This window comes from Salvelinus sp. IW2-2015, linkage group LG28, assembly GCF_002910315.2.
Source record: "Salvelinus sp. IW2-2015 linkage group LG28, ASM291031v2, whole genome shotgun sequence".
Classification (NCBI taxonomy): Eukaryota; Metazoa; Chordata; class Actinopteri; order Salmoniformes; family Salmonidae; genus Salvelinus; species Salvelinus sp. IW2-2015.
In genome coordinates, this window is record NC_036868.1 from 8,617,830 (window position 1) to 8,634,356 (window position 16,527).

General features: G+C 41.6%; 1 protein-coding gene across 1 annotated transcript; it reads left to right on the forward strand.

The window, feature by feature from the left end:
- The first annotated feature begins 121 nt into the window (after window positions 1-121).
- LOC111954481 (tyrosine-protein kinase FRK) lies at window positions 122-15,566 on the forward strand. The gene is made up of 8 exons (XM_023974256.2): window positions 122-778; window positions 5,435-5,556; window positions 7,978-8,141; window positions 9,240-9,408; window positions 11,809-11,967; window positions 13,880-14,082; window positions 14,284-14,449; window positions 14,792-15,566. Exons 1-8 carry the CDS (start codon window positions 402-404, stop codon window positions 14,998-15,000), a joined length of 1,569 nt encoding a protein of 522 aa, XP_023830024.1. The 5' UTR covers window positions 122-401; the 3' UTR covers window positions 15,001-15,566.
- Window positions 15,567-16,527: the final 961 nt, after the last annotated feature.

Here is a 16,527-nt window from a genome sequence, read left to right on the forward strand (position 1 = left end):
CACTGGAATTGACCAACTGCAGGTATCAATGGGCGTTTACTGGTATGAGGGAACACCCATACCAAGAAACGCCTGGAATTTCGGTCTGCAATTACACCATATTCACCAGGTGAATGAGACATAAAGGTAACAGGGAAACACTGGTACGCGGTGAGTTGGCCTCCGGCAATAAATCATTTTATTTTACTGCTAGTCAGTGTGTGTTTCTGTGCACTAAATTGTATTCCAGTCCAAAGACCAGGTTTGACAAGTGTTTGGGGAATGAGTCAAACTTTCTAGGATCCAATTCATGATGTGAAAAATTCATTCGAACCGCATTGGAATATGAGCGCAAAAATATAACTTTTACATTTTATTTGATCACAAAATGATTTAGTGCGATTAACCCGGGAGTCTTCACAATGGAAATTCGAGAGAAGTGTTTTTTGTGTTGTCAGACTGTTTTCCCGTGTTTTAATAAACCACGGTCAGATTCAGAGTCGGCGACTGAAAAGAGAGAAATCGTGGTGATTAAAAATGATCACGCTCTGGGTCCCAAAAACAGGGCTTTGCCACCTATACCCCTTGAGAAACCGGGATACGTTTATATCGCTCTCTATGATTATACCGCCCGAACGGAGGAGGACTTGAGCTTCAATGCTGGGGACAAGTTAGAAGCTTTGGAAAAAAGTGCTGGCGATTGGTGGTACGCAAAAGCGCTCAGTGGAATTTCAGCTGCCAAGAAGGGTTACATTCCAGCCAATTATGTGGCACCTGTGGAGAGTCTGGACGCTGAGCCGTAAGTAGCCTACATTCACAAAATTATGCACTGGATGAATTGTTCTGTTGAAATGCTTGACATACTGTAGTAGACTAGACTAGAACAGCAACCGGTAAAGTTTGAAGAATGACGGTGTTTCTATAGCTTCATTCAAAGATGTGAAGAGAACTGAATATGCTACAGAAAAGTACATTGTATCATTCTTCAGTTATACAGTAGGGTAGCCTATTCAAATTCAGTCGACATCACTAAATCATCTTTACTTATTATGGATATTGGGCTACTTGTTGCCAGAATAAAAGCAGTATTGGCATAGACTCCCACACAGACTTGATGCATGTTCCAAAGGGGCTTATTTACCCTTGATCCCCACTGATCACTTTACCATATATTTTTTGAAGGGGACACTATCCTACACACTTCTGTTGTGGTTATTTGATTAACCACCATAACTGACCTGTTATCCCTTAAACAACTGGACCATTCCCAGATGGATTTGGCTAATATTTGCATACATTCACAGTTTATGAGAATGAGCATGTTCTAGAATCTAGATAGCCTTGGTACATTCTGGTGTGTGTTTATTATTCCAATTGAAAGAATTGCTAAGGCCAGAGTTGTGGAATATGATGAGTCACAATGTTGGTGGTTTATGGATTAATGTCTGTGCTTTATGGATTCATATAATCTAGTTTTAGGCGAGGCCTCAGATTTGTGTGACTACTCCTTAACAAACACATGATACACGACTAACCAGCTGTTGACGGGCTACAGTAATGTAATTGTTTTGAAAATGGTAAAGCACAAGTTTGGTTTAATGCAGGCCTACTTTGGATATTGTGAACAGATTTGGTCAATAGGCAAATGCCACGCTATTGGTGCCGTTGCATGTGTGTAGACCTAAGTGGGAGGTCAAACTGGGTAATGATTGTCAATGACCAGGAAGTACAATGGATTAGTTAATAATTCCCCAGATCACAGAGGAAAATGCATATGTAAAATGCAGAGGTCCAACCCTAAAAATATGAATTGTACATGTAGCTGTTTCATACTGTGTTTACAACCGTGTGTAGCATCAAAACACCATACAAGTGTACTGGCTAAATATAGAAAGAAACTGGTTTAGCAAGGCAATTGCACTTGGCATGACCGAGAGTAAAACGTCACTTTGTCGAAACCAAACACTCTGGGTTTCTTGGTCAAGGTGAATGTTTTGGTGACACTTTGGAATCATGGAGCAGGTACCATTCATAACTAAATTAGCTTTTCAAGAGGAAAATTATTTGGCTTACCATACCCTATTTATCAATGCCTTTTTGAGACTAAATGTTTCTTATGGAAATTAGGTGTCCATCTTCTGAACGACGTCAGTACTCTTGGCTGTGACTCACCAATGTTGTCGTCTTATCCTGTTGATCTTCCCCATGAAACTGCTTTCCGTTCAGCTGCAGTCACGTTTTTCCCCCCCAATTTCTTTTCACACTGACTGGAAAAATCTTGAGGGTTTTGTCTTGGTAATTAGGAGTAGTTTCCCTGAAGTATCACAGAGTGGCTCATATACACTGTACGTAACCTGATTAACTTGATTAGCGGATGTGTAGAGTACGGTACCAATGCAGCTTTAAAAAAATCTCAATATCAAATAATTTCAGGGTAACAATTAAGTGCCTTACTGTGATGTATTTTCTATTAATTGTAAAAAAAAAATAACAGTGCAATTTCTCAAGGAAGATTTTTGCTAGGACTGTCTGGTATTGGTCAGAGTGGGGAGGGGAAAACTAGATGTTATTGGCAGAGGATTGGAGCTTTTTCTTATTGATTTATTAACTCATTTACCGCCTGGTGATTTTTAAAGTGTATTTTTTTTTWAAATTTATCCTTTATTTAACTAGGCAAGTCAGTTAAGAACAAATTCTTATTTACAATGACAACCCACTGTTCCTAGGCTAACTGCCTTGTCCAGGGGCAGAATGACAGATTTATTTTACCTTGTCAGCTCGGGGATTCGATCTAGCAACCTTTTGGTTACTGGCCCAACGCTCTAACCACTAGGCTACCTGCCACCCCCAGTTTTGGCTGAAACAGGCTGACATTTCAAGCTGCCTCTTCAAACAGCTCTTACACCAGAAATAGCATAATCATAAATTTCGCAGTAATATTCCAACCTGCATAGTGTAGAGATGTATATGAAAACCAGAGTTTTGACAGGACTGGGCCTTTTAAGCTTATTGATTACATCCACATTGGCCATTTAATTTTTATAGGATTCATATAATATTCAATAAATGTAGTATGTTACATCCTATTTTGACCAAACCATTGTCTAACAATGATTTAGACATGAGGAATCCAAAGAAATGGTCAAAAGCCTCCCACAGACCCTCCACATCCAAGGCAATGGCACCTAATATTAGCATGTTCATGAATCACACTACCTGTTCAAATCATCCTAAAGTATCTAAAACTTGATTGTGTAACTCAATGATGTTACTTATAGATGATCTGGATATGAAGCGTGTCAATGCTAATATATACAGTGGGGCAAAAAAGTATTTAGTCAGCCACCAATTGTGCAAGTTCTCCCACTTAAAAAGATGAGAGAGGCCTGTAATTTTCATCATAGGTACACTTCAACTATGACAGATAAAATGAGGAAAGAAAATCCAGAAAATCACATTTTTAATTAATTTATTTGCAAATTATGGTGGAAAATAAGTATTTGGTCACCTACAAACAAGCAAGATTTCTGGCTCTCACAGACCTGTAACTTCTTCTTTAGAGGCTCCTCTGTCCTCCACTCGTTACCTGTATTAATGGCACCTGTTTGAACTTGTTATCAGTATAAAAGACACTGTCCACAACCTCAAACAGTCACACTCCAAACTCCACTATGGCCAAGACCAAAGAGCTGTCAAAGGACACCAGAAACAAAATTGTAGACCTGCACCAGGCTGGGAAGACTGAATCTGCAATAGGTAAGCAGCTTGGTTTGAAGAAATCAACTGTGGGAGCAATTATTAGGAAATGGAAAACATACAAGACCACTGATAATCTCCTCCGATCTGGGGCTCACGCAAGATCTCACCCGTGGGCTCAAAATGATCACAAGAACGGTGAGCAAAAATCCCAGAACCACACGGGGGGACCTAGTGAATGACCTGCAGAGAGCTGGGACCAAAGTAACAAAGCTACCATCAGTAACACACTACGCGCCAGGGACTCAAATCCTGCAGTGCCAGACGTGTCCCCCTGCTTAAGCCAGTACATGTCCAGGCCCGTCTGAAGTTTGCTAGAGAGCATTTGGATGATCCAGAAGAAGATTGGGCGAATGTCATATGGTCAGATGAAACCAAAATATAACTTTTTGGTAAAAACTGAACTCGTCGTGTTTGGAGGACAAAGAATGCTGAGTTGCATCCAAAGAACACCATACCTACTGTGAAGCATGGGGTGGAAACATCATGCTTTGGGTCTGTTTTTCTGCAAAGGGACCAGTACGACTGATCCGTGTAAAGGAAGAGATGAATGGGGCCATTTTTTTTTATTTTTTTTATCCCCTTTTCTCCCCAATTTTCGTGGTATCCAATCGCTAGTAATTACTATCTTGTCTCATCGCTACAAACTCCCGTACGGGCTTGGGAGAGACGAAGGTCGAAAGCCATGCGTCTTTCCGAAGCACAACCCAACCAAGCCGCCCTGCTTCTTAACACAGCGCGCCTCCAACCCGGAAGCCAGCCGCACCAATGTGTCGGAGGAAACACCGTGCACCTGGCCCCCTTGGTTAGCGCGCACTGCGCCCGGCCGCCACATGAGTCGCTGGGCGCAATGAGACAAGGATATCCTACCGGCCAAACCCTCCTAACCCGGACGACGCTAGGCCAATTGTGCGTCACCCACGGACCTCCGGTCGCGGCCGGCTGCGACAGAGCTGGGCGTGAACCCGGAGACTCTGGTGGCGCAGCTAGCACTGCGATGCAGTGCCCTAGACCACTGCGCCACCCGGGAGGCCCCTGTATCGTGAGATTTTGAGTGAAAACCTCCTTCCATCAGCAAGGGCATTGAAGATGAAACGTGGCTGGGTCTTTAGCATACAATGATCCCAAACACACCGCCGGGCAACGGAGTGGCTTTGTAAGACGCATTTCAAGGTCCTGGAGTGGCTATAGCCAGTCTCCAGATCTCAACCCATAGAAAATCTTTGGAGGGAGTTGAAAGTCCGTGTTGCCCCAGACAGCCCAAAACATCATGCTCTAGAGGAGATCTGCATGGAGGAATGGGCCAAAATACCAGCACCAGTGTGTGAAAACCTTGTGAAGACTTACAGAAAACGTTTGACCTCTGTCATTGCCAAAAAGGGTATATAACAAAGTATTGAGATACACTTTTGTTATTGACCAAATACTATTTCCACCATAATTTGCAATAAATTCATAAAAAATCCTACAATGTGATTTTTCAGGATTTTTTTTCTCATTTTGTCTGTCATAGTTGAAGTGTAACTATGATGAAAATTACAGGCCTCTCTCATATTTTTACGTGGGAGAACTTGCACAATTGGTGGCTGACTAAATACTTTTTTGCCCCACTGTAGGTGTCAGGTAAACAACCACGGCATGGGTTGCTGTCCTACTTTGATGCTGCTGTTGAGTTGTTTCTTCCTGTTCTGGTATACAGATGGTACTTTGCAGACACCAAGAGACTGGATGCTGAGAAGCTGCTTCTGTCAGAGGGGAACCAGCATGGAGCCTTCCTCATCAGACACTGTGAGACTCAGAAAGGAGAGCTCTCACTCTCAGGTAAATCTCAGCCTCATGTTCTTGAACATTTCGCATCTGCAAGAGACTACAGGTGAAACCTGTATACTACCATAGATGTACATAGATCAGTATACTCACAATGCTGGTATTGGGTTTAGAATGACTTTGTAATGTCTGTCTATTTTTTCTGACTTAGCTTTATTGTTCAGGAATGCATTTTATGGTTTTATTGTGATCAATCTATTTCTGTTACTGGTATGAGAACGGAACTCGATGCACAAAAAACACAAGTCGTTTCCTCATTCCTGAACAATCCCCAATTTGTTCTGTGTAAATCACAGTTTCTCATAGTCCACTGAAGTGATTGAAGGTTCAAGGTCTTAAAGTAAACAAACATATACCTCTGCTCTCAAAGAGACTGATAACATCACCTAGGACCACATGAGTCTGGCTGACCATTCCCTGTCAGTCTGACAGAAAAAGTCCCTTGATTATACATTAACAGTTGGCTGTAAACTTAGTCTCTGCAGAAGCAATAATGGCATAGCAAACCGATTACAGGAAAGTACAATTCTGTTGCTATCAGCCTCTACTGTATATGTTTATAATTTGCCATTTGATGTTCCAACATTTCTCACTACAGTGCCTTCAGAAAGTATTCATACCCCTTGACTTATTCCACATTTAATTGTTACAGCCTGAATTCAACATTTATTAAATCGTTTTTTTCTTCTCATACAATAAACCATAATGACATGTTTTTAGGAATTTTTTATTTTTATTTTTGACATTTATTGAAAATGAAAATGAAATATTAAATTTTACATGAGTATTCACACCCCTGAGTCAATACTTTGTAGAAGCACCTTTGGCAGCGATTACATTTGCCCATTAATCTTTTAAAAACTCTTCAAGTTCTGTCAAATTGGTTGTTGATCATTGCTAGACAACCATTTTCAGGTCTTGCCATAGATTTTCAAGTAGATGTAAGTCAAAACTGTAACTCGGCCACTCAGAAACATTCACTGTCTTCTTGGTGAGCAGCTCGTGTAGATTTGGCCTTGTGTTTTAGGTTATTGTCCTGCTGAAAGGTGAGATCATCTATCCAGTGTCTGGTGGAAAGCAGACTGAACTAGGTTGTCCTCTAGGATTTTGTCTGTGTTTAGCTCCTTTCTGTTTATTTTTTTTATCTGGAAAAATTACCCAGCCCTTAACGTGTACAAGCACACTCATAACATGATGCAGTCACCACTATGCTTGAAAATAAGGAGAGGTACTCAGTAATGTGTTGTATTGGATTTGCTGCAAACATAACACTTTGTATTCAGGACCAAAAGTTAATTGCTGTGCCACATTTGTTGCAGTATTACTTTAGTACCTTGTTGCAAACAKGATGCATGTTTTAGAATATTTTTATTCTGTACAGGCTTCCTTTTCACTCTGTCAATTATGTTACTATTGTGAAGTAACTACAATGTTGTTGATCCATCCTCAGCTAAGGCTATCACAGCCTTTCATTTCTAACTGTTTTAAAGTCACCATTTACCCCATTGTGAAATCACTGAGTGGTTTCCTTCCTCTCCGGCAACCTGAGTTGGGAAGGATGTGTGGATCTGTATATATTTTTTTCTACCAATGGGTGCCGTTCTTTGAGGCATTGGAAAACCTCCTTGGTCTTCGTGGTTGAATCTGTGTTTGAAATTCAGTGCTGGACTGAGGGACATTACAGATAATTTTATATGTGGTGTACAGAGATGAGGTAGTCAATCGACACTTATTGCACACAGTGAGCCCATGCAACTTATGTGACTTGTTAAGCAAATTTTTACTCCTGAACTTACTTAGGTTTACTATATCAAAGGGGTTGAATACTTGGACTAAACATTTTAGCTTTTAATTTGTATTTTTTTAAATTTTTATAAGTATAATTCCACTTTGACATTATGGGGTATTGTTTGTAGGCCTTTGACCCCCAAAAATCTAWACTTAATCCATTTTAAATTCAGGCTGTAACACAACAATGTGAAAAAAGTGAATGTGTGTGAATGATGTGTATGATGAAAAATGCCTGAGTTTTGGCGCAGGTACAGCAGACTAACGATACGTATATATTTTATACAGATTGATGCTTGGAGTCAAAGTATCTATGTAATATCGTCCAAAAATATWGCAATTTTTTTCCCACCTCACTTTATAATGGTACATTAATCATGTAATGTTTGAATGTCTAAACAAAATGCATAAGTTCAGYCAAATCACCCAAAATAGGGTTTTTAATGTGGTCAGCCCAGGGTTAAGTCATTTATGTCRTAACGGCCATGTACTGTACACAGATTTCAATATGATAGTTTCCCCATTCATTTACAATTCTGCACAGATTAGCATGACCATAGTTGATTTTACTGTCATCGTTCTCTCGTTTCAGTATTGTGCACTTATGCTTTTGGATGTATCTTTCAGTATTGGACAGGGGCAAAGTGAAGCACTACAAATTAAGGAAGTTGGACACTGGAGGCTACTATGTGTCAAGATCTAGGAGCTTTCTGACCCTGAGGGAGTTAGTGGAACACTATTCCAAACTGGAGGATGGTCTCTGTGTGTGTTTGCTTGAACCATGTAAAAAGGTATTTACTTTCTTTTAACTATCATGTGACTGTGATTTAAGCACATTTGTTTAGCAACCRTTTTGATCTGAATTCATGAACCAAAAGCCTGTAAGCCTGGCAAATTTGCTAAAGATATCTAGTTGACAGAAACACCCTTCAAGTATTGGGGCTAATGCATTACCCTGATCATTTTCAGTGTCAACCATGTACACTCACTTGCCAGTTTATTAGGTACACCAATCTAGTACTGGGTCGGACCCCCCTTTGCCTCCAGAACAGCCTGAATTCTCCAGGCATTCTACAAGGTGTCAGAAACATTCCACAGGAATGTTGGTTCATGCTGAACTGACGGCATCACACCGTTGCTGTAGATTAGTGGTACATTCATGCTGCGAACGCCACGTTCCTTTTCATCCCAAAGATGCTTTATTGGGTTGAGGTCTGTGGGCTGCACAGGCCACTCAAGTAAACTGAACTCGCTCTCATGTTCCATGCGATATTTTTCCACTCAATTGTCCAGTGTTGGTGTTCACGTGCCCACTGGAGCCGGTTTTCTTGTTTTTAGCTGATAGTAGTAAAGCCCCGTGTGGTYGTCTGTTGCAATAGCCCATCTGTGACAAGGATCGATGAGTTGTGCATTCCAAGRTGTTGTTCTGCACATCACTGTTGTACTGCTGCTTTATTTGTCTGTTTGTGGATGTTTTTTATTTGTCGCACCATTCTCGGTAAACCCCTAAACACTGGGGCGCGGAAATCCCAGGAGGGCAGCCATCTTTGAGATACTGGATCCGGCCCGCCTGGCACCGACGATCATATCACACTCAGTCGCTTAGGTCATTCGTTTAGCCTATTTCTAAGTCCAATCGAACAGTAACTGAATGCCTGTCTGACTGCTTTATATAGCAGGCCATGTGACTCAGTCAGTAGGAGCGATCCATTTTCGTGAATGGGATGGCATACCGAATAAACTGGCCGATGAGTGGTTAGCGCCATCAACCGTTCACGAAGGACAATAGAACAACAGTGATGTGGTTTTACTGAAATATAGAGAGGACAGTTTGTCAGGTCTGTTCTGAATCTTCTTATGGTATTAATGTTGCATCTCTCTCCTGTCAGACGGAGGCTCCTCAAACCCACGGTCTGTCCTACAACACAGCCGACCACTGGGAGATTGACCGGTCGTCTGTCAAACTGCTGAATAAACTGGGCGCTGGACAATTTGGAGAAGTCTATGAAGGCATCTGGAACGACACCACTTCAGTAGCAGTGAAGACCCTGAAACATGGTAAATGGCTTGTTTTGCACGAACACTGGATTCAAACCCAGAAAATCACTTTATTTCAAATCCATGATTATCTTCTATTTTATTTATACACTKCTCAAAAAAATWAAGGGAACACTAAAATAACACATCCTAGATCTGAATGAATGAAAWATTCTTATTAAATACTTTTTTCTTTACATAGTTGAATGTGCTGACAACAAAATCACACAGAAATTATCAATGGAAATCAAATTTATCAACCCATGGATGTCTGGATTTGGAGTCACACTCAAAATTAAAGTGGAAAACCACACTACAGGCTGATCCAACTTCATTGTAATGTCCTTAAAACAAGTCAAAATGAGGCTCAGTAGTGTGTGTGGCCTCCACGTGCCTGTATGCCTCCCTACAACGCCTGGGCATGCTCCTGATGAGGTGGCGGATGGTCTCCTGAGGTACTCCTCCCAGACCTTGACTAAAGCATCCGCCAACTCCTGGACAGTCTGTGGTGCAACGTGGCTTTGGTGGATGGAGCGAGACATGATGTCCCAGATGTGCTCAATTGGATTCAGGTCTGGGGAACGGGCGGGCCAGTCCATAGCATCAATGCCTTCTCTTGCAGGAACTGCTGACACACTCTAGCCACATGAGTCTAGCATTGTCTTGCATTAGGAGGAACCCAGGGCAACCGCACCAGCATATGGTCTCACAAGGGGTCTGAGATCTCATCTCGGTACCTAATGGCAGTCAGGCTACCTCTGGCGAGCACATGGAGGGCTGTGCGGCCCCCAAAGAAATGCCACCCCCACCATGACTGACCCACCGCCAAACGGTCATGCTGGAGGATGTTGCAGGCAGCAAAACTTCTCCACGGCGTCTCCAGACTCTGTCACGTCTGTCACAAATGCTCAGTGTGAACCTGCTTTCATCTGTGAAGAGCACAGGCGCCAGTGGCGAATTTGCCAATCTTGGTGTTCTCTGGCAAATGCCAAACGTCCTGCACGGTGTTGGGCTGTAAGCACACCCCCACCTGTGAACGTCGGGCCCTCATACCACCCTCATGGAGTCTGTTTCTGACCGTTTGAGCAGACACATGCACATTTGTGGCCTGCTGGAGGTCATTTTGCAGGGCTTTGGCAGTCTCCTCCTGATCCTCCTTGCACAAAGGCGGAGGTAGCGGTCCTGCTGCTGGGCCTCCTCCACGTCTCCTGATGTATTGGCCTGTCTCCTAGTAGCGCCTCCATGCTCTGGACACTACGCTGACAGACACAGCAAACCTTCTTGCCACAGCTCGCATTGATGTGCCATCCTGGATGAGCTGCACTACCTGAGCCACTTGTGTGGGTTGTAGACTCTCTCATGCTACCACTAGAGTGAAAGCACCGCCAGCATTCAAAGTGACCAAAACATCAGCCAGGAAGCATAGGAACTGAGAAGTGGTCTGTGGTCACCCCCTGCAGAACCACTCTTTATTGGGGGTGTCTTGCTAATTGCCTATAATTTCCACCTTTTGTCTATTCCATTTGCACAACAGCATGTGAAATTTATTGTCAACAAGTGTTGCTTCCAAGTGGACAGTTTGATTCACAGAAGTGTGATTGACTTGGAGTTACATTGTGTTGTTTAAGTGTTCCCTTTATTTTTTGGAGCAGTGTGTGTGTATATATATATCTCTACCATTCAAAAGTGTGGGGTCACTTAGAACTGTCTTGTTTATGAAAGAAAAGCAATTTTTTTGTCCATTAAAATACCATCAAAATGATCAGAAATACAGTGTAGACATTGTTAATTTTGTGAATGACTATTGTAGCTGCAAACTGCAGATTTTATTGGAATATCTACATAGGCGTACAGAGGCCCATCATCAGCAACCATCACTCCAGTTAATAATTTTTAAAAGGCTAATTGATCATTGAAAAATTTTTTTCTAATGATCAATTGCTTTTAAAATGATAACTTCGATTGCTAACCAACGTGCCATTGGAACACAGGAGTGATGGTTGCTGATGATGGGCCTCTGTATGCCTATGTAGATATTCCATAAAAAAATCTGCAGTTGCAGCTACAATAGTCATTTACATCATTAACAATGTCTACACTGTATTTCTGATAATTTGATGTTATTTTAATGGACCAAAAAATTGCTTTTCTTTCAAAAACAAGGACATTTCTAAGAGACCCCACACTTTGAACTGTGTGGTGTGTTTGTGTATAGATAGATAGATCTATCTCATTCATACATGCATACATACAGTGCCTTCAGAAAATATTCAGACCCCTTTACTTTTTCCACATTTTGTTAGGGTATAGCATTGTTCTAAAATGATGAAAAAAACCAACTATTTGATCAAATCTAAGGTAAGATAAAATTGCAGCCGGTGTTACTGTGCAGTACAACTCATGTACATRTTTTTCTCCTAGGCTCCATGGACGCTAAGGACTTCCTACAGGAGGCCCAGATCATGAAGAAACTGCGGCACCCCAAACTGATCCAGCTCTACGCTGTGTGTACTGTGGAGGAACCCATCTACATCATCACAGAGCTCATGAAGAATGGCAGTCTGCTGGACTACCTTCAGAGTAAGAACACTGTTGTATTGCATTATAACCTACCCACGTACAAGCCCACTGCACCTTCCTTTTTAACGGGATGTTTAGATTAGAACACCATCTCAATGTGCCTACTGTAGCAAGAGTTTAAATAAGGTGCAGAAGTTGAACTTGTATGATGTGTGTTATGGGGAAGTGAAGTGATACTTCAGGATTTTGGCAATGTTTTTTAATAAAACTCTTTTTTTTATTTCAATGTGGCCCTTTATCTACTTCTCCGGAGTCAGATGAACTTGTGGATACATAAAAATGGTATCTGCGTTTTGAAGGAAGTTTCTAACTAGCATTAGTGCAATGACTGGAAGTCTAWGGGTATCTGCTAGCATACTAGTAAATAGYGCAATAACTGGAAGTCTATGGGTATCTGTAGTTAGCATTGGCTCACAAAACTACCTCTAACGTCCTTCATAATTGACACCAGAGATGTACAAATCCTGAATTATCCCTTTAAGCTCCATGACCCTCATGACATGTGTCCGTGACCACAGCACCATGTCTGGCTGACGTGTGCCATGCGTGTGCCGTGTGCCATATGGACTAGCAACACGTGTAAAATGTGAGGGAGATAATCCAAGCAACCTGCTTTGTGCCATCTCCTCTCCTTTAGCTATGCTACACCACAAAATGCTGATCTTTGTGGTTTAGCATGATTGTGATTGTAATGGTGTTTAACACTTGCTACTGGGGCGGCAGGTAGCCTAGTGGTTAGTGTTGGACTAGTAACCGAAAGGTTGCAAGATCGAATCCCCGAGCTGACAAGGTAAATATCTGTCATTCTGCCCCTGAGCAAGGCAGCTAACCCACTGTTCCCCGGGCACCGATGATGTGGATGTCGATTATGGGCCCCCCCCCCCCCCCCGCATCGCTGATTCAGAGGCGTTGTGTTAAATGCGGAGACACATTTCAGTTGAATGCATTCAGTTGTACAACTGACTAGGTATCCCCATTTCCCTTACATAATCACGTGCATTTCATCATTGCTCTAAATGAGTGCATTGAATTCCATCTATATTTACCAGTTGCATTGCTAGATTATCTGATGTTGTCCACTTGCATGACAGATGCTGTGCCATTGCGTGAAAGATGCAGTAACATTGCCTGTCAGAGTGATGGTCCCCCTTTTGAGGCGGTCATGTGAAATTGATGTTGGTGGCCCTGAGACCATCTGCATTGCATCCCCCATATTTCACCAGAGTCTTGCGCACACACATTCAACCATTTACTAACTCATTTTTTGGGAACTAAACTTCGTAAATGTTTACAAGGAATCGCATGGTCATACTTTTGCATACACACTCCGTTACGTTGGATATTTGTTTGTTATTCAAGTGAAAAACATCTAGACATAGTACYATACAAATTTACGATAGTACTCATCTTAATGAGATGCCTGTTTTTCTCCTCCTGATCCTTTCCTTCCCTCTGTTAAAAAGAAAAATGCTATTGCAACCTCTTTGCAATAAGGAATTGAGACCAAAAGCTCAAGAGAAGATTCAAGTGTTTAATACCAAGGGTACAGTCAGCTGAGTGCATACATTTAGAAAGTTCACAACACATTTTATACTCTCCCTTGTAGGCATCACCTCTCCAGCTATACATTTTATGACCCCTGTGAGTTTCCCTCTGGCTCCCCTGTGGAATGTCCATGGTCCTCTCTTTGTTTAGCCAGAATCACACCCTGTCCATCTTCTGTTCTGGGCATGAYCCTGCTCTCTGATCATGGGCAATTTCCTCTTATCTGATTAGGTCTTTTTTTATTTTATTCTAAATTCGCATACACACAGTTCCATGGCCTAAACTCCATTCATACTCACAGTAATCATTCATTACACAGGATACAAACTMACTACAGTTTAACTTGAAACATGTTACATTTTGACAGAATCCAACACCTCTTCCTCCAAGGACATGGGTATGATGCTTGGTGTCTCGGAACARATAGAGATGGCTGCTCAGGTGGCTTCTGGCATGGCCTACCTGGAGCAGCAGAACTACATCCACAGAGACCTGGCGGCACGCAACGTTTTGGTGGGAGAGAACAACGTCTGCAAGGTGGCTGACTTCGGACTCGCCAGAGTCTTCATGGTGGGTATCTCTTTATTTATCTAAGAAAAACAAGGAGGGACTTGACTGTTTGGTCTTGAGTAACACCTTAGTGCTGAAAGGTTGACAGTCTCAATTTCTTTCTTTTGAAGACATGACACCAAACTGTAGTAAGTCCACGACAATGATTAATTCTACTCTTTAAAGCCCATTGAAGATTTTTTTGTTTTGTTGCCACTTTAGATGGAGAGTGAGAATGTGTATGAAGCCAAAGAGGGCACTAAGTTTCCTGTGAAATGGACCGCCCCTGAAGCCATCCATGGCAACAAGTTCACCATCAAGTCTGACGTGTGGTCCTTCGGCATTCTGCTGTATGAGATCATGACCTTCGGTCAGATGCCCTATGCAAGTAAGACCTATTCATAATAACATGTTCATCTCTTTGGTAGGAAAGCTTATCAAATCAGTCAGTGTTAATCCTGTAATTTACTACCATGGAATGTTGTGAGTGAGGAGCATGCCCTCTGGTTAACAGTTAACAGTTAAAGATGTATCTGGCACCTGTTCATCACCTGGTACAACTTGCATGCAACCTGCCATTGCAGTTGATTGTCCAGAGAGTGTTTCCAGCCTAGACTGATCCAACATGTACTGTAGCAGTACTAGTGTATGTTTTTGCATATCCTAGGTTTCATTGTGTTACTATGTGACATCAGTATCATAATAATTATCCCTTCTGTTACTGTTCCAGCCATGACCAACTACCAGGTGGTCCAACGTGTGCCCACGGGTTACAGGATGCCCTGCCCACCAAACTGTCCCAAGGTGATGTATGAGATCATGTCTGACTGCTGGAAGGACAATGAGAACGACAGACCCACCTTCGAAACCCTGCAGTGGAAGCTGGAGGACTTCTTTGACCTGGAAGTGACCTCTTACGATGACGCCAACCGTTACTAGTACTGTACGGTGTTGTATTGAGTGTTCAATGATGCTCTCCGCATACTCGCAGCAAGAGTCAGCAGAGGAAAGTACAGTATGTCCACTGTCACAGGTAATATAATCATATGCCTAAGATAAATGGCATTTCATTCTCCCAACAGTTAATATCTAGAATGCAGGTGCTATTGATTTTATTATAGTTGAACCGTCCACTTCCTGATCACATTATGGTTGGATATGTATTTGTTAGGATTATATTATGAGGTCGAACACGTGTGACCACAAACGGTTTGATGAGAAAATATTGTATGTGGATGTTTTATTTGGCTGCTTGTGTATAGTTGTCGTGACTACGRTGGGGAATCCTCTATTGTAACTGTTTGACACTCCCGCTAGTTTTGATTTGTTTGCCAATTTAATGCACTTTTTAATGGGTTTTACTGAGAGTGACTTCTCATATCCAGCTAAACTCACTAGACACACTTGACAAAGTCAAAACCCTGCCCATGGCCCGGTCGGGCTTCCATAACAGCCGATGTTCTCAGGTGAGCCTGATGGAACTATCAAGCCGGGCGAACCGGTTCTGTGTTCACTGCATAGCAGTCATTCTTCCACTACACTGGTTGGCTGCCAAGGATTTATCAGGAGTCTCCTGTAAGAATGTGCTTGAGTCACGTTCACTAAGAAGCATTTGTTTTATCTACGTCTCTGAAGCATAGTGAGTGATCTGTTATCTCTGAGCACTTATCAATACACACACCATAGGAATGAGAGGATAATGTAGTTAGAATATGTTCACATAAATTGTAGATTTGATTCTGACTGGACAGAATTGGATTTGAATTGGATTAAACCTTACTGTGCAGTCACCAATGTCTATTGATGTCATAGTGGGGATATTGTTATTCTGCAATAGGACCTGGAATTTAATAACCGGAAAGTTTGCTTGCTCACCACACCTCAGTGACCATGTTGATTTGAGTTATGAATTTGTATTTTATGGCTCACTGACTGAAAGTAAGTTTTTAYACTGGACTTGTTTGTTGAGACTGGAATTGTACAAGTGCTTGTTGATTATGGCTTGTTCTGATCATTTTGTGCAATGTTTTTAAAACATTTGAACAATGTCTAATAATTGGTCGTAACCTGTCAGTGTACACTTGATCAGAAAAATGAAATTGTTTCTTTAATTTTGTTCATTGTAAGATTAATTGAATGTTTGATGCATAAGAATCATTTAAATTGAGCTATTTAATTTTTTCATATGACATTGATAATTAAAACTAATCTGGGGTGAGTCTACGTAATACTATTACTAAACGGTAGCATCAGTGTGCCATCCCTTGTTCTGAATAGCTTTATTTTGTTAATAATCATTTAGAATTATTTGTTAACATATGTTGCCAAATGATTTGGTCAAGGTGTCTGGACACCGAATCCTCTGATATTTTCTGTTGTCTAATAAATTGTTTTGAAGTTATAATCCAAAGCGATGGTCATTTCTATCTGATTCCTGAAGTGTAATTTACCATACTGGCCACATGA